The 19799-nt window shown below is 40.6% G+C and overlaps 1 protein-coding gene across 1 annotated transcript in view; it reads right to left on the bottom strand.

Annotated features, from left to right (window-relative positions):
• The window catches only part of LOC148775815 (ATP-binding cassette sub-family C member 4-like), a 145853-nt gene that overhangs the window by 27428 nt on the left and 98626 nt on the right, over positions 1-19799 (bottom strand). Inside the window, exons 27-28 of the mRNA XM_088842816.1 lie at positions 13685-13840; positions 10231-10320 (exon numbers count right to left, since the gene is read on the bottom strand). Coding sequence (XP_088698942.1) covers positions 10231-10320; positions 13685-13840 — 246 coding nt within the window. The remainder of the gene's footprint in view (positions 1-10230; positions 10321-13684; positions 13841-19799) is intronic.

Raw genomic sequence — 19799 nt, 5'->3', positions numbered from 1 at the left:
CATAATTATAAAGGTGTGTACAACCCCACGTCCAAGTAGCAGCAGTTGCGCGGGCACAGGAGGGCCTAGAGGAGCTACTCCATGTTCAAGGTCAGGAGGGGCAGCCATGAGGAGATACCGCTCATCCAAGGTAAGGAGCAGTGGCTGCGCTTTGAGCAGCCGTGAAGAGATACTCCACAACCAAGGTAAGAGAAACCCAAGTAAGATGGTAGGTATTGCGAGAGGGCATCAGAGGGCAGACACACTGAAATCATAATCACAGAAAATTAGTCTATCTGATCACACGGACCACAGCCTTATCTAACTCAGTGAAACTAAGCCATGCCACGTGGGGCCACACAAGCTAGGCGGGTCATGGTGGAGAGGTCTGACAGAATGTGGTCCACTGGAGAAGGGAATGGCAAACAAATATTCTTGCATTGAGAGCCCCATGAACAGTATGAAAAGGCAAAATGATAGGATATTGAATGAGGAACTCTCCAGGTCGGTAGGTGCCCAATATGCTACTGGAGATCAGTGGAGAAATAAATATAGAAGGAATAAAGGGATGGAGCAAAAGCAAAAACAATTCCCAGTTGTGGATGTGACTGGTGACAGAAACAAGGTCTGGTGCTGTAAAGAGCAATATTGCACAGGAAGCTTGAATGTCAGGTCCATTAATCAAGGCAAATCGGAAGTGGTCAAACAGGAGATGGCAAGAGTGAACGTCGACATTCTAGTAATCAGTGAACTAAAATGGACTGGAATGGGAGAATTTAACTCAGATGACCATTATATCTACTACTGTGGATAGGAATCCCTTAGAAGAAATGGAGTAGCCATCATGGTCAACAAAAGAGTCCAAAATGCAGTACTTGGATGCAATCTCAAAAATGACAGAATGATCTCTGTTTGTTTCCAAGGCAAACCATTCAATATTACAGTAATCCAAGACTATGCCCCAACCAGTAACACTAAAGAAGCCGAAAGTGGAGTAGTTCTATGAAGACCTATAAGACCTTTTAGAACTAACACCCAAAAAGATGTCCTTTTCATTATAGGGGACTGGGATGCAAAAGTAGGAAGGCAAGAAACACCTGGAGTAACAGGCAAATTTGGCCTTGGAGTACGGAATGAAGCAGGGCAAAGGCTAATAGAGTTTTGCCAAGAGAACGCACTGGTTATAGCAAACACCCTCTTCCAACAACACAAGAGAAGACGCTATACATGGACATCACCAGATGGTCAAGAACAAAATCATACTGATTATATTCTTTGCACCCAAAGATGGAGAAACTCTATACAGTTAGCAAAAAGACCGGGAGCTGACTGTGGCTCAGATCATGAACTCCTTATTGCCAAATTCAGACTGAAATTGAAGAAAGTAGGGAAAACCACTAGACCATTCAGATATGACCTATATCAAATCCCTTATGATCATACAGTGGAAGTGAGAAATAGATTTCAGGGAGTAGATCTGATAGAGTGCCTGATGAACTGTGGACGGACGTTTGTGACATTGTACAGGAGACAGGGACCAAGACCATCCCCATGGAAAAGAAATGCAAAAAAGCCAAATGGCTGTCTGGGGAGGCCTTAAAAATAGCTGTGAAAAGAAGAGAAGCGAAAAGCAAAGGAGAAAAGGAAAGATATAAGCATCTGAATGCAGAGTTCCAAAGAATAGCAAGGAGAGATAAGAAAGCCCTCCTCAGTGATCAATGCAAAGAAATAGACGAAAACAACAGAATGGGAAAGACTAGATATCTCTTCAAGAAAATTAGATTCCAAGGGAACATTTCATGCAAAAATGGGCTCGATAAAGGACAGAAATGGTATGGACCTAACAGAAGCAGAAGATATTAAGAAGAGGTGGCAAGAATACACAGAAGAACTGTACAAAATAGATCTTCACGACCAAGATAATCACGATAACGTGATCACTAACCTAGAGCCAGATATCTTGGAATGTCAAGTCAAGTGGGCCTTAGAAACCATCACTACAAACAAAGCTAGTGGAGGTGATGGAATTCCAGTTGAGCTATTTCAAATCCTGAATGATGAAGCTGTGAAAATGCTGCACTCAATATGCCAGCAAATTTGGAAAACTCAGCAGTGGCCACAGGACTGGAAAAGGTCAGTCTTCATTCCAATGCCAAAGAAAGGCAATGCCAAAGAATGCTCAAACTACTGCACAATTGCACTCATCTCACACATGAGTAAAGTCATGCTTAAAATTCTCCAAGCCAGGCTTCAGCAATACGTGAACTGTGAACTTTCAGATGTACAAACTGGTTTTAGAAAAGGCAGAGGAACCAGAGATCAAATTGCCAACATCCACTGGATAATGGAAAAAGCAAAGAGTTCCAGAAAAACATCTATTTCTGCTTCATTGACTATGCCAAAGCCTTTGACTGTGTGGATCACAATACACTTTGGAAAATTCTGAAAGAGATGGGAATACCAGACCACCTGACCTGCCCCTTGAGAAACCTGTATGCAGGTCAGGGAGCAACAGTTAGAACTCGAGATGGAACAGCAGACTGGTTCTAAATAGGAAAAGGAGTATGTCAAGGTTGTATATTGTCACCCTGCTTATTTAACTTTTATGCAGAGTACATTGTGAGGAACGCTGGGCTGGAAGAAGCACAAGCTGGAATCAAGATTGTGGGGAGAAACCTCAATAACCTCAGATATGCAGAAGACACCACCCTTATGGCAGAAAGTGAAGAGGAACTCAAAAGCCTCTTGATGAAAGTGAAAGAGGAGAGTGAAAAGGTTGGCTTGAAGCTCAACATTCAGAAAACTAAGACATGGCAAATAGATGGGGAAACAGTGGAAACAGTGTCAGACTTTATTTTTTGGTCTCCAAAATCACTGCGGATGCTGATTTTAGCCATGAAATTAAAAGATGCTTACTCCTTGGAAGGAAAGTTATGACCAACCTAGATAGCATATTCAAAAGCAGAGACATTACTTTGCCAACAAAGGCCCGTCTAGTCAAGGCTATGGTTTTTCCCGTGGTCATGTATGGATGTGAGAGTTGGACTGTGAAGAAAGCTGATCGCCGAAGAATTGATGCTTTTGAACTGTGGTGCTGGAGAAGACTCTTGAGAGTCCCTTGGCCTGCAAGGAGAGCCAACCAGTCCATTCTAAAGGAGATCAGTCCTGGGTGTTCATTGGAAGGACTGATGCTAAATCTGAAACTCCAACACTTTGGCCACCTCATATGACGAGTTGACTCACTGGAAAAGACTCTGATGCTGGGAGGAATTGGGGGCAGGAGGAGAAGCGGACGGCATAGGATGAGATTGCTGGATGGCATCACCGATTCAATGGATGTGAGTTTGAGTGAACTCCAGGAGTTGGTGATGGACAGGGAAGCCTGGTGTGCTACAATTCATGGGGTTGCAAATAGTCGGACACGATTGAGCAACTGAACTCAACTGAACTATACCTCTTAACATTGTTAAGAATATTAAATGTGTCAGTGCATGCAGAATTTGTAACAGATCAATAGATATTTCCCATGATTAATAATGCTATCAGCTTGCCCCTCCTCATGCTCTGCTTCACTTTCTCCTTTGCACATATCAGCACTATTTCGTTACATATGCACTGGCTTTATTTTCAACTTCTCCTGGAGAATTTCAGCTTCAGAAGGACAGACATTTTGTCTCTTGATGACTGTGACAGCCCCAGAATGTGCAGCATTGCCTAACAAGCTCTTAGTAGATATTGGTTGGCTGGATGAAGGTGGGCTTCCCTGGTGGCTCAGTGGTAAAGAGTCCACCTGCCAAACAGGAGACTTGAGTTCGATCTTGGGTGAGATCCCCTAGCTAAGGAAATTGCAACCCACTCCAATATTCTTGACTGAGAAATCCCATGAACAGAGGAGCATGGTGGGCTACAGTTCATGGGGTTGCAGAAGAGTCAGATGTGGCAAACAGCAACAACATGAATGAAGACATAAGTGACTCTAATTGCATGACATAACTGTTCCTATTAATTAGAAACTAAATGCATATGGATAAATAATTTATATCTAACACTGTTTTCTTAGTAAGTGTAGTTGTAAAAAGGATATATTCTTATAACAATTAACTGACTCCAAGATATCATATCACACTTTAAACGAAAGCACTAAATATGTTATAATTTAAGGAAAATAGAACAAATAACTACTATTCAAAACTATACATCTCAGTCTAGAATACCTCAGATTGTTTTTGAGCTTGGGAAAATAATAGAATACAGCAAACCTGGAAAATAATAAACTGGACTTATACGGCACCCTGTTCCATCATCACTCTGTGCACTATGTGTGGTAGGTACTCACACCCCTCACAGGGGGTGAACACAGAGGTCAGGTGGTTTCCACATTTTGTGGAACTTTCTTACTTTTCAAAGAGAAAATCTAATGTGGGCCAGGAGACACTGAAATGCAATAAACAGATGGGGAAGAGCTTTTTCCCAGAGCAGGGCCAGCAGTAAAGGAAGTTCACCTGACACAAGGCCCCGGGAAATGGACATGTGACCTGTCTCCACTGCAAGGACTGAAGCACATGGTTCCTGATGCACAGGCTGCTGACGCCCAGCTCTCTGCATCTTGGTTTCCTGTGTGATGAGACACACTTGTGTCCTAACAGAGATGCTATCAATGTCGGACATTTAACTGCATGATTTCTTCCAAGTTTTGACAGGACATTTTTGTTATTGTTCAGTTGCTAAGTCGTGGACCTTATGGACTGTAGCCCACCAGGTTTCTCTGCCCATGGGATTTCCCAGGCAATAATATTGGAACGGGTTACCATTTCCTCCTCTAGGGAATTTTCCCAACTCAGGGATCAATCCCACTTCTCCCCCATTGCAGGCAGACTCTTTATCACTGAGCAACTGGGGAAGCCCCCATACTCTACCTTTAATTCCAAATCCCAGTATCTAAGGTGTTTTGGGTTTGCTTTTTAACAGAAGCAACACATCAATGATTCACTTCCAGAGTTCTATCTACTATGACCTTTTAACCTCTGAGTGATAAAGTGCTTCATCCTTAGGCACTACTCATGTTATATTTTTGGAGCTGCCATTGCTTTTTAGCACCCCAATAGCGCTAATTTCTGATGAACTTTTATCAGTTTACCGTAAGTTGGCAAGTTTTCAGTACATGAAAAATGTATTTTCAGCATATTTAGAAAAATAAACAAAATGAGACAGGCAGCATCCATAGGACTGTCTTCCTTCTGAATGTCCATCTCTGCCAAGAAAGAAGGAGGAAACAGAACTAGAGGACCTTAAAAAATTTCTAAGCCAGATGGCTTTTAACTGAAGTTAAAAGCCAGATTTCCTTTTAACTGAAGTTCATAAAGAGGAAAGCATAGTGGTTCCCTCCTATTCATTCTCAGGTTAACTCTGTGAGTTTGGGTTCACATATCCAGTTAGGCATCATACACAAGTTAATAAATAGGGGTTTTGGTTCACTTAAAAACTGACTTCATTGATTTAGTGATACCTCTTGATGAGGGTGAAGGAGGAGTGAAAAAGTTGGCTTAAAACTCAACATTAATAAAACTAAGATCATGGCATCCAGTCCCATCATTTCACGGCAAATAAAAGAGGAAAAGATAGAAGCAGTGACAGATTTCCTCTTCTTGGGCTCTAAAATCAGTACAGATGGTAACTGTAGCCTTGAAATTAGAAGATGATTGCTTCTTGGCAGGAAAGCTATGACAAAACTAAACAGTGTGTTAAAAAGCAAAGATACCACTTTGCTGACAAAGGTCCGTATAATCAAACCTATGATCTTTCCAATGGTCATGTACAGATGCGAGAGCTGGACAATAACAGAGCACTGAAGAATCGATGCTTTTGAAATGTGGTACTGGGGAACACTATTGAGAGTCCCTTGGAGAACAAGGAGATCAAACTAATCAATCTTAAAGGAAATCAACCCTAAATATTCTCTGGAAAGACTGATGCTGAAGCTGAAGCTCCAATATTTTGGCCACCTGATGCAAACAGCTGACTCATTGGAAAAGACCCTGATGCTGGGAAACATGGCAGAAGGAGAAGAGGGAGACAGAGGATGAGATGGCTGGATGGCATCATCTGTTCAATAGACATGAACTTGGGTAAACTCCAGGAGATGATGAGGGACAGGGAAGCCTGGCACGCTGTAGTCCATGGGGTCACAAAGAGTCAGAGGTGACTTAGCAACTGAACAACAATAACTTAGGGTGATAAATCACCCCTTTATCCAGATCCTCTAGGAATTATTTCTTTATCACATTTGTATGTTTTTCAATGAATGATTTGGTAAGTTTCCTTTTAAAATAGTCATAAGGGTAGCTATGGTTCAGACATCCTGGGAAATAACTATTTCCCAGATATCCTGAAAAATGATATTATGGGTGTGATTTCAGATTAGACGCTGTGACCTAATGTAGAACTTAATGCTCCTGTAATGCATTTTTGCTTCTGTACTTTGCTTGCTGCTCGTAAAACCAAAGTTACTCCATTTTAAGATACGGTTGTTTTTAAGTAAAGATTCCTAAAATTGTTTTTGAAAAAATAAAAAATAAACAAATAAATAAATATTTCATTTGGCCTTAAAAAGAATAAATAAAATAGTCATAAGGAATCAATTCCTAGAGAAACATAATGTTGGGATGATTTCTCTAAGTGATATCACCAAAATTAACAGGGTTAATTCCAGAAGCAATACATGGAAACCACACACTTGACTCTGTGAAATAAACTCACATTTCTTTCTTTTTATATAAAGTTCCAAATGTAGTTTAAATAGAAGTAGATCTTAGTATTATCTACTACTTCAGCATTTTAATAATTTAGATTGCCTCTCTATCCATGGAACAGTATGTTCTAAAATTCTAGAGTAATGCTACCTGAGAATCTGTGAAAAAAGGTCTCAATCTAGGAAACAAATAGAAAAATAATTTACCAATACTTCCAGTTTTTTTTTTTAGATGTGTCCCAATTTCATCATTAAATTTGTCCTATGAATTCAAGAGTAGTGGGTCATCCTATCATTCTTTGTGTTTAATGGTTAAATGCTCTACACACCTCTTCTCTTGTAGAATTTTACTGTAAAAGACTCACAAACTTAAATGAAATCAGAGGTGCACTGCTTTTCGGGGAGAAGAAGGTGAAGCAATCGACCCAATTTAAGAAAACAAAATCCACATGCTGCTGAAAAGCAGGGTGGGTGTATAAAGACTCAGTGGTGACATCCTTCAGAAACCAGAATTACTGGCTGGAAATGGTCATACCTCCAAATCTGCCTGCTCACAGTCAAGGCTCACCTGCATATTACAGATTTCAGAGCTTCCCTGGAAGGGTGACAGTAAATGACAAACACACCAATTCAAACCAACATGAACAATCAATCTCTCAGATTTGTGTAACAACAACAAAGATTTTTTAAAAATACACCACACTTCTCTGAAATGAAAAGATCAATCAAACATTTAGTAGTTATTTAGGTTGAGTGTTTTCCCTGTGTTTTCCTCTAAGAGTCTTATAGTATCTGGTCTTACATTTAGGTTTTTCAACCCTCTTTGAGTTTATTTTTGTATATGGTATTAGGGAGTGGTATTTTACACACAGCTGTCCAGTTTTCCCACACCACTTACTGAAGAGACTGTCTTTTTTCCATTGTATATTCTCGCCCCCTTTTTCATAGATTAGGTGACCACCGTGTGTGAGTTCATCTCTGGGCTCTCTAGCCTGTTCCATAGATCTGTATTTCTACTTTTGTGCCAGCACCATACCATCTTGATTACTCTAGCCCTATATTAAACTGGCAAAAAAGTTCATTTAAGTGTTTCCATAAAATCTTATGTAACAAACTTTTTGGCCAACTCAATAATATATTCTGAAGTCAGGGAACCTAATTTCTCCAGCTTCATTTTTCTTTCTAAAGACTGCTTTGGCTACTTGGAATCTTTTGTGTTTCCATTAAAACTGTAAAATTTTTGGCTCTAATTCTATGAAAAATGCCATTGGTAATTTGACAGGGATTGTATTGAATCTGTAGATTCTTTGGGTAGTATAGTCATTTTCACAATATTGTTTCTTCCAATCCAAGAACATGGTATATCCCTCCATCATTTTTGTGTCATCTTTCGTCAGTATCTTGTAGTTTTATGAGTAAAGGTCTTTTGTCTCTTTCAGTTCAGTTCAGTCGCTCAGTCGTGTCCGACTCTCCGCGACCCCATGAATCACAGCAAGCCAGGCCTCCCTGCCCATCACCAACTCCCGGAGTTCACTCAAACTCATGTCCACAGAGGCGGTGATGCCATCCAGCCATCTCATTCTCCGTCGTCCCCTTCTCCTCCCGCCCCCAACCTTTCCCAGCATCAGAGTCTTTTCCAGTGAGTCAACTCGTCGCATGAGGTGGCCAAAGTATTGCAGTTTCAGCTTTAGCATCAGTCCCTCCAATGAACACCCAGGATTGATCTCCTCTAGAATGGACTGGTTGGATCTCCTTGCAGTATAAGGGACTCTCCTTCCAAGGAGCAAGCGTCTTTTAATTTCATGGCTGCAATCAGCATCTGCAGTGATTTTGGAGCCCCAAAAAACAAAGTCTGACACTGTTTCCACTGTTTTTCCATCTATTTCCGATGAAGTGATGGGACCAGATGCCATGATCTTTGTTTTCTGAATGTTGAGCTTCAAGCCAACCTTTTCACTCTCCTCTTTCACTTTCATCAAGAGGCTTCTGAGTTCCTCTTCACTTTCTGCCATAAGGGTGGTGTCATCAGCATACCTGAGATTATTGATGTTTCTCCCAGCTATCTTGATTCCAGCTTGTGCTTCTTCCAGCCCAGCGTTCCTCATGATGTACTCTGCATAGAAGTTAAATAAGCAAGGTGACAATATACAACCTTGACGTACACCTTTTCCTATTTGGAACCAGTCTGTTGTTCCATGTCCAGTTCTAACTGTTGCTTCCTGACCTGCATACAGGTTTCTCAAGAGGAAGGTCAGGTGGTCTGGGATTCCCATCTCTTTCAGAATGTTCCACAGTTTATTGGGATCCACACAGTCAAAGGCTTTGGCATAGTCAATGAAGCAGAAATAGATGTTTTTCTGGAACTCTCTTGCTTTCTCCATGATCCAGTGGATGTTGGCAATTTGATCTCTGGTGCCTCTGCCTTTTCTAAAACCTGCTTGAACATCTGGGAGTTCACGGTTTACATACTGCTGAAGCCTGGCTTGGAGAATTTTGAGCATGACTTTACTAGCGTGTGAGATGAGTGCAATTGTGCGGTAGTTTGAGTCCTAGGTATTCTATTCTTTTTGTTGCAATGGCAAAATGAGATTGTTTTCTCAATTTCTCTTTCTGATTTTTCATCATTAATGTATAGGAATGCTCATTCTTACTTTTTAAAAGCAAAAGACTATGCATGGCTAAACTACTACAATATTGTAATTAGTCTGCAATTAAAATAAATAAATTAAAAAAAGAAGTCTAGGGTTTCTGCCATTAGTAGAACTGATTTGTAAAAGGAGTGCAAATATGCAGAATAGTTTGTATTAAAATACAAACTGACAGCAACTTAATAGTCAAAATTTTTTTTCATGTAAGGGTGAGGAAATTCTAAGGAGTGGAACAAGGGAAAACATGGCACAAATGAACCAACCCACCCATATAAAAACTGAGCAGATGTTCCAGGGTTCTGTTATCTGCATTAATGCTACAGCATTAAAATGACATAATTGCTAATAAATAATCATCATTAATTCCGACTATATAATTTATCTTTATAAACACTTTCCTATGAAACTTCTACAGTTTATTAGTAGGATCTTGTTTATATCTTTTAGTTAATAAGGAAAAACTACTGTTGTCTCCACTTAGTAGATGTTTCCTAAGACCACAGGAATAAAATGAATGTTGGAGTGTAATGGAATAATTAATTCCCTAGGTCACTAGTAGAATTTGATCCCACAGTTTTAACATCTAATTGAGTGCTCTGCTAAGGACAAGATAATGTGTCTATTTGTTCAGGGTTCTAGGGAAATAGCTAAAATGAAAACGTCGCATTACATTGTTGATTTTCATCATCATCAATACACACATTTTTAAGCGCACCCATGTCATCAGTGTTTTCCTAGGAGGTTACCGAAGTCAGTGAAACTGATACGCTCCCCTTAATTATCTGCAATGCTCTAAATGTAAGCACACAGATACTCATGCTAACAAGTTAATTACAGTTACCATTAATAAATTACCTCTTCTAAGGCATTCCACAGTTCGTTATCCGTATGCTCATTAAAGGGATCCAGATTTTTCCTCATTGTTCCAGTGAATAAAACAGGTTCCTAAATACCCCAAAATAGTGAATGTCATTACCTTAACCTCTTTTCATTTTATTCCAATCTGTACAGACTGTCAAAATTAAAATAAAACAACATTTAAATTCATTAAGTATTAATTATAAAGTTGCAAATGTATGTTTACAAAACAGTATCTCTAAAATAATTTTCCATTGTACAAAGTGTGCTACAAAATATCTTCTGAACTACTGAACACTAACAGAAGAAAGTGTTGAAGAAGTTTTTTTCATCTTAAGGAAAAAACTGAAGACAAAGGAAGATTTGATTTAAAAAAAAAAACCCACCCTGGTAATAAATATCTGTTTAAATATTCACACAAACTGAGGAAATAATCACATGAGAAACTTAACATCAAGATCTACATAAATTAACTGTCAATCCTGGTGTGACTGTGAAATACCAACAGCATGATTAGTAGAGGTTTGTGCCTCAAAGCAAACCATTAAATATTTACACATTAGCACTGAAGAATAAACCAGGCTATTTTCTCCATTGGTCAGACTGTCTTCTAGGATTTGGAATCTCTCCACATGTGTGAAATGAACATCCCCACGTGTGCAAGGGGAACGTCAGCTCCTGGGGTCTACAGCATGTCTGTCCAAGGAGAGATTGCCTCGGATTCTGCATCAGCTGGTCCCACGTTCTCTCACCTGTGTGTCAGGATGACTTGCCTCAGAACCTCATTATTAACTGCAAGGCCAGGAGGACCTGAAACCCACTGTGACCTGTGTCATGATACTTTAATTTAAATAGTTCTTCCTATTCATCTGCTTCAGGAGGAGCCACAAGTAAATTACTCTGGAAATATGTCTCCTCTTGGCCTCAAGAGAGAATCCTGTACATAAGCTCATGGCGGCCATTTACATTTTCTTCTGGAAGGTTCTAGTAAGCCAGGTCATAAGAACATGGGCAGCAGAGAAGAGCCCAATAAGCTCCTTTCAGTGAAGGGGCAGAACAAGGGGAGGCACACGTGTGGGAACAAGAGGAGATCTGACGCTTCCACAAGGGCCCGGAACTGCTCGGAATCCCCACGTTCAAATCCCGCCTGGCCTTGGGGCTGGACTTTCCTCCTCACTTCACAAAAGCCTGAGAGGAAAGATGAAGATAGATAGACATTTCTTTTTCCTAATCATGAGGAAGAATGATGCTCAGGAAGCCTTCCAAACCTTCTTTCAATATGGTCTCAGTTTTAAGTCTGGTGAGAGAAAAATGAATACAGAAATCTCAGGGTGTGCCACCAAAAAAAGACATATCCCTGAGCAAATCCACAATTAAAAAGATATTATAAAGGGAGATTTATTCGCACAAAGTTGATTAAGTGGCCAATATGCTTCCAAAGCACTGAAAATCACTAGTCATACAGTATTTCAGAATGAGTACTGAACTGAGCTAAAAAATCTCGAGACCCAAATTTAAGATTTCCCTTAAAACTCGAATTTAGGATCAAAGACTAAACAAACTCCCATGGATGGAGGAGCCTGGTGGGCTGCAGTCCATGGGATCGCTAAGAGTTGGACACGACTGAGCGACTTCACTTTTCACTTTCATGCACTGGAGAAGGAAATGGCAACCCACTCCAGTGTTCTTGCCTGGAGAATCCCAGAGACGGAGGAGCCTGGTGGGCTGCCATCTATGGGGTCGCACAGAGTTGGACATGACTGACGTAAATTAGCAGCAGCAGCAGCAAGTGTTCCTTGCCAGGGGAATAACCATCATTCTACTTCAGATTTTTATTAAAAATTTGTTACTCTTTGTAATTATCAACCCTAAGATTCCCACATGCTGGAGATTTCTCATCCTTCAGCTATCTCCTTGAGTTCTGCACAAATCATGTAGCCAGGTGAGGGGAGGCTGGTCCCCAATATTCTTCCTCCTTCCCTTCTCCATCTCCCCTCCATTTTCCAGGTTCTTTCAAGTAAGCAGGCTGCTCCCTGCACATAATCTCAATCGGTGTTCTTTCTGGGGGACATATTTAACTACTTCAGATCCCGAGCACAAAGGATGCACATACTTCAGCTACCTGTTGTGTTTAAGGAAATTTTTTAAGAACTTTCATTTTAGATTATTCCTAAAATTTTGAACAGAAGTTGAGGAGCACCTTCTTAAGAACGTAGTACCCATCTCTGAAAGTTCCCCCAGGACTGATGGTCTATGTCCCACTCCCCTGTCTCTGCTCCTACCCAGGTCCTTGTTACCATCACATCTCCCCCAGTTCTGACCTGTTCATGGGGGGTCAGCAGTGACGGGGATGAGCCTGGGAGGAAGAGAGACCATGATGGAATCTCCCTGCTGCTTCCAGGATCACAGGGACCAGGGATCCAGGGAAGATGGTGTGGGCCTGGCTCACCTCAGAGAGGCAACTCAAAGAAACAGCACTGGGCTCCCCCTCTGCAGAGTCTGCTCTCAGCTTCCTAAGTTACCTAAATTGGGGTATTGAGACACAAGCATCACTGCTTCCTATTCATTTGGGAGGAAGAGGAATATAAGTTTTTGCACTTAGACAAGTAAATTCAAGTATCTAAACTAACAGACTTTCTCCACCTCTGCAGCTAGCAAGACCCTGTAAAGACAAAGGGCTCTTGGTTGGGGAGGGATAACATTTTGAGTATCTTCTCCTGACACATATCAGCCCATGACATACAAGTGCATAAATCCATTTCTAAATTGATATTGTCCAAATGAGGGACAGAGCAATAGTAGTATTGTCTGGCTTTCAGCTCAGTCGCTCAGTCATGTCCAACTCCTTGCGACCCCATGAAACACAGCACGCCAGGCCTCCCTATCCGTCACTAACTCCCGGAGTCCACCCAACCCATGTCCATTGTGTCGGTGATGCCATCCAACCATCTCATCCTCTGTCATCCCCTTCTCCTCCTGCCCTCAATCTTTCCCAGCATCAGGGTCTTTTCCAGTGAGTCAGCTCTTTGCATCAGGTGGCCAAAGTATTGGAGTTTCAACTTCAACATCAGTCCTTCCAATGAACACCCAGGACTGATCTCCTTTAGGATGGACTGGTTGGATCTCCTTGCAGTCTAAGGGACTCTCAAGAGTCTTCTCCAACACCACAGTTCAAAAGCATCCATTCTTCAGCACTCAGCTTTCTTTATTGTGCAACTCTCACATCCATACATGACCACGGGAACAACCATTGCCTTGACTAGACGGACAAAAACAAAACCTGGTATCCGATGAAAGTGTCTGTTGAAAATACCTGCTGCTAAATGTATGCTCTATTGGGAAAAAAAGGATCAACTCACTCACTTAACATGAAAAGACCAATCAACTTAAAACCACTTAAACCTTAGATGTCTTATGAAAAGAACATGTGAGAGTGCTCTGCTATGCATACCTGAAGTGCAACTGACATTTTCTTCCTTAAATCATGCAGTCCAATACGTGTTGTCAAGATGTCATCAATATGAATGCTACCTTCAGGTTCTGACAATCTAAAAAGGGCAGCAATGAGGGAACTTTTTCCAGCTCCTGTTCTTCCCACGATGCCAATCTGTAAAGAGACCCAGGGGGATGAAGAATTAAGAGAATGCACAAAACCCAGGAGAACCCTGACTGTTGAAGATGAATTTTAAAAGTTCTATTATAGGTAAAGAATAGACTATAAGTTTCTCAGGCAAGGCCCTGCTGACATTTTGGACCAGATAATTTATTGTGGAGGGTGGGGGGCCTGTTCTGTATATTGTAGGATGATTAACAGTAGCCATGAACCCACTAGATACCAGATGTAACCCCCAAAACTGTGGCAACCAAAAATGACAGAAGTTTACAAATGTCCCTGAATGAGACCACCATCATCCCAAGAATACACAATACAAACTATAGTGACTTTCATGACTATTCAGATTTCCCTGATTAAATGCTTAATATGTGGAAAATTGTTTGTTTTCTATAATTATCACATAGTATCCATTACGTGGTATGTTAAAGGGGGAGACATGTATGTGTATGTGGTGTATATGTGTGGGTGTGTTGTATGTAACTAACATTTGTAAATAAAGTAAGAAGATGACTTAAATAACCTGACTGCAGTGAAAACCCAGCAGTCTCCTAAGTGCTCCATAAGAAATCAGCTTTTAAATTAGTTTTATTCCTACTCCCTGGGTAATTTGACCTTGAGAATTATATGGGTAATTTTACAGAGATATCAACAAGTCAAGTCAGAAGTATTATACACAAACAAGTACTCACTTTCTCAGGGATATGTTATTTATTTCAGAGGAATTATTCATTGGCAGAAAAATGAAATCACCTCCTGATATTAAATATCTTAATTATATTCTATCTTGAAAGGAAACATCTTCAAATATAAAATGCAGGTCTCAGTCTTGAGAGACAGAGGCCAGTAGACAAAATGTACATAATGAGATCAACAACAACACGAACAACATTTGCTATTTACATGGGACCTTTCATTGGAGCAGTTCAAAAGGCATTTTATTAATACATTAATACTTAAAACTGAACCTTGGAAAAACACATGTGAAATGTCAGTCTATTTATTAAAAGCAAAGCAGAGAGAAATTAAATGCACTAACAGTAAGATTAAGGAATCAATACATAGCAATACACCAGCCCCAAGCACCCTGTAATGCATCGAACCTGGACTGGCGATTCATTTCACATATGATAATATACGTTTTTCAAAGCCATTCTCCCAGATCATCCCACCCTTGCCCTCTCCCACAGAGTCCAAAAGACTGTTCTATACATCTGTGTCTCTTTTGCTGTCTCATATACAGGGTTATCGTATCTTTCTAAATTCCATATATATGCGTTAGTATACTGTATTGGTATTTTTCTTTCTGGCTTACTTCACTCTGTATAATAGGCTCCAGTTTCATCCACCTCATTAGAACTGATACAAATGTATTCTTTTTAATTGCTGAGTAATACTCCATTGTGTATATGTACCACAGCTTTCTCATCCATTCATCTGCAGATGGACATCTAGGTTGCTTCCATGTCCTGGCTATTATAAACAGTGCTGCGATGAACATTAGAGTACATGTGTCTCTTTCAATTCTGGTTTCCTCGGTGTGTATGCCCAGGAGTGCGATTGCTAGGTCAATGGGATGGGATGGGGAGGGAGGTGGGAGGGGGGTTCAAGATGGGGAACACATGTACACCCAGGGCAGATTCATGTCAATATGTGGCAAAACCAATACAATAAAGTAATTAGCCTCCAAGAAAACAAAAAGGGAGGGGGGATAAATGCTGTACTGAAAGTGAAATAAATAAATAAATAAAACACTTTGGGAAAATCTCAGGAAGAAAAAAAAAGAATCAATACTATGTAGGTAAAATGCTGGTGGCTGGTGGTCTAGGCCCTAAGTCGTGTCTGACTATTGCAACCCATGGACTGTAGCCTGCCAGGCTCCTCTGTCCATTGGATTCTCCTGGCAAGAATACTAGGGTGGGTTGCCATTTCCTTTTCCTAGGTAAAATGCTGGCAGGGAATACAACCACATTCAAATATATATGCAGAAATTGGCCTTTTTTTAACCAATAAATTTTAAAGTGAAAGAAAGCATTATATGATTCGTCATGTCCAACTCTTAGCAGCCCCATGGACTGTAGACTGCCAGGCTTCTCTGTCCATGGAATTGTCCAGGCAAAAATACTAGAGTGGATTGCTGATTCGTACTCCAGGGAATCTTCCTTACCCAGGGATGTAACCCAGGTCTCCTGCCTTGCAGGCAGATTCTCTACCGTCTGAGCCACCCGGGAAGCCCACCTGCAAATTCTCTGATGGAAGCTTTCCAAGAGATGATTTCATCTCTATGTAAAATCTGGAATTGATGAGAGTGTAAGATACGCTTAGATCATTTGTAAATCAGTTAAGTTTTAAAACTCATGGCTTTAAAAAAAGAACAACTAAATCTTTCTGAGCAATATGATCAGAATGCTTAGAACTTTTCATGTTTTCTGATTTGAACCTCTGGAGTTTCACATCTTTGTCAAATCAATCACGGCATTTCAAAAAAGAATTTATCTTTACAGAGATTAAACATAAGAAAATTGGGTTCAGCTAATTTTATTATCTTATAAATCTTATTATCTTATAATGACTATAAGACATTTTGTTATTGGTCAGGAGTGTCTAACTCTTTGCAACCCCATGGACTGTAGCATGCCAGGTTTCCTTGTCCTTCACTATCTCCTTGAGTTTGTTCAAACTCATGTCCATTGAATCAGTGATGCCAGCCAACCATCTCATCCTCTGTTGTCCCCTTCTCCTCCTGCCTTCAGTCTTTCCCAGCATCAGGGTCTTTTCCAATGAGTTGGATCTTCGTGTCAGGTGGCCAAAGTATTGGAGCTTCAGCATCAGTTCTTCCAATGAATATTCAGGACTAACTGCCTTTGGGATTGACTGGCTTGATCTCCTTGCTGTTCAAGGGACTCTCAAGAGTCTTCTCCAGTACCCCAGTTCAAAAGTATCAATTCTTCAGTGCCCAGCCTTCTTTACGACCCAACACTTACATCCATACATGACTACTGGAAAAACCATAGCTTTAACTATATGCAACTTTGTTGGAAAAGCAATATCTCTGCTTTTTAATATGCTGTCTAGGTTTATCATAGCTTTTCTTCCAAGGAACAAGCATCTTCTAATTTCATGGCTGCAGTCACCATCCACAGTGACTTTCAGAGCCTAAGAAAATAAAGTCTGTCACTCTTTCCATTGTTTCCCCATCTATTTGACATGAAGTGATGGAACCAGATGCTGTGATCTTAGTTTTTTGCATATTGAGTTTTAAGCCAGCTTTTTCACTCTCCTCTTCACCTTCATCAAGAGGCTCTTTAGTTCTTCTTTGCTTTCTGCCATTTGGGTGGTATCATCTGCTTATCTGAGGTTACTGATATTTCTCCTGGCAGTCTTGATTCCAGCTTGTGCTTCATCCAGCCCAGGATTTCGCATGCTGTACTCTGCATGTAAGTTGAATAAGCAGGGTAGCGATATACAGCCTTGAGGTACTCCTTTCCCAATTTTGAACTAGTCCATTGCTCCAAGTCTGGTTCTAACTGTTGCTTCTTGATCTGCATAGGCTTCTCAGGACATTTTGTATTTTATGTTAAACCCTAATTTATATAATACAGATGGGCCATTCTCTGCATACAGGCAGGTCATAGTATGTGTACATGTGGTTCATGCATTCTGTGTTCATGCAGGCCTCAAAGATATTTTGAATATCAAAATAAGTTATATGAATGTTTTGTTTCTCTGTGCAAATAAAAGTTATATTTATACTGTATTGTAATCTAATGAATGACAGTCAGTTCAGTTCAGTCGCTCAGTCGTGTCCGACTCTCCGCGACCCCATGAATCACAGCACGCCAGGCCTCCCTATCCATCACCAACTCCCGGAGTACACTCAAACTCATGTCCACAGAGTCGGTGATGCCATCCAGCCATCTCATTCTCCGTCCCCTTCTCCTCCCGCCCCCAACCTTTCCCAGCATCAGAGTCTTTTCCAGTGAGTCAACTCGTCGCATGAGGTGGCCAAAGTATTGCAGTTTCAGCTTTAGCATCAGTCCCTCCAATGAACATCCAGGATTGATCTCCTCTAGAATGGACTGGTTGGATCTCCTTGCAGTATAAGGGACTCTCAAGAGTCTTCTCCAGCACCACAGTTCAAAAGCATCGATTCTTCGGTGATCAGCCTTCTTCACAGTCCAACTCTCACATCCATACATGGCCACGGGAAAAACCATTGCCTTGACTAGACGGACCTTGGTTGGCAAAGTAATGTCTCTGCTTTTTAATATACTATCAAGCTTGGTCATAACTTTCCTTCCAAGGAGCAAGCGTCTTTTAATTTCATGGCTGCAATCACAGTAACATACCTTAATTTCCAATATTTTATTATTAAAAGAATGCTAACCATCTAAGCATTTATAGGGTAGTAACACTAAAAACCATTGATCACAGATCAGGATAACAAATATAATAATAATGAAATGGTTTGAAATATTGCAAGAATTATCAAAATGTGACAGAGACATGAAGTGAGCAAATGCTATAGGAAAAATGGTGCCAATGTACTTGCCTGACACAGCATTGCCAGAAATGTCCATTTTTAAAAAAGCATTATCGGCAAAGCACAGTAAAACAGGTGGGCCTATATTTCTGAGTGTTCTTATACATAAATCAACACACATCAGGACACAGATGAGAACTGATCTGTGAGAATGTGTCTATGTTCCCATGTTATCAGCTCCACCAAAACTGATCCATCTGTGCAAACGGGAACATCCGTAAACTTTGGGTAAATGGACTGAGATATGTAGGGGCGCCGAGGACTGCTCATGACCACAGGACTGTGAGTTCCAAACTCCAGTGAAGAGAACTAAAAAACCAGAGGACTTCCCTGGCATTCCAGGTGTTAAGATTCTGTGCTTCCACTGCTGGAGGTGTGGATTCGATCCTAGGTCAGCGAACTAAGATCCCACATGCTGCATGGCCCCAGGCCCCCCAGAGAGAAAAAGGCAACTCAAAGAAAACCTGACTCTGACTATTCCTAGAGTTCAGTAATCAAAACTATAGTCTAAATGTCTTTTCTGGGTAACCAAAGGGTTTTACCAATTGCCCGTAGAGAGTGTCACCAGTATCAGTAAGCGTACCTTCTTCTATCTAAAGACACATGGGGGCTTCCTTGGAGGCTTAGTGGTAAAGAAACTGCCTGCCAATGCAGGAGATATGGGTTCAGTCCCTAGTCCTGGAGAATCCCACATGCTGCAGAGCAACTAAGCCAATGCACCACCACTATCAAGCCCGTGCTCTACAACCTGGGAGCCACAACTACTGAGCCTACGTGCTACAACTATTGAAGTGCTCACATCCTACACCCCATGCTGCTAACGAGCGAAGACACCACAGTGAGAAGCCCATGCGCAGAAACGAAAGAAAAGCCTGAGTAGCAACAAAGACCTTGCACAGCCAAAAATAAATAAATAAAGAAATACAATTATAAAGACACTTGAAGAAAATCTGTTATTTACTTTGCAATGGCCCCTTTCTGTTTTTCCAACCAAGTTGGTCTCTGATGTTGATACAATTTATTAGACACTTGTTCCTGGATCTCTCTTCACACATCAAACTCAACATAATCAACACCCAACACCCCACACAAAACAACCCCTTCACCCATCTTCCCCACTTGACTCTCACTACTTCTTTCCTAGGCTCATAGTGCTTAAAAAACAAAATAAACCCTTTCCTTAATCATAATCAATGCAAATGAATTTGAAAAGTAGATAAATACTAGCTATACTCTAGCACTCTGAAAAAAATTCTTAAAATGATGTTTTTACTTTCTAGGCTTCTAAATGTGTTCTTTTTGTTGTTGTTGTTGTTGTATTTTTTTCTTTTTTGGTATGTGTTCTTAAAGAGACAAGTTCACATATTTAAACACAATGGGATTAATGTGAACATACTGTTATATGTGCTT

The sequence above is a fragment of the Moschus berezovskii genome, chromosome 13, assembly GCF_049115385.1.
Source record: "Moschus berezovskii isolate FMDL1 chromosome 13, NW_MosBer_1.0, whole genome shotgun sequence".
NCBI lineage: Eukaryota > Metazoa > Chordata > Mammalia > Artiodactyla > Moschidae > Moschus > Moschus berezovskii.
This window is presented reverse-complemented; position numbering and strand designations above follow the sequence as displayed.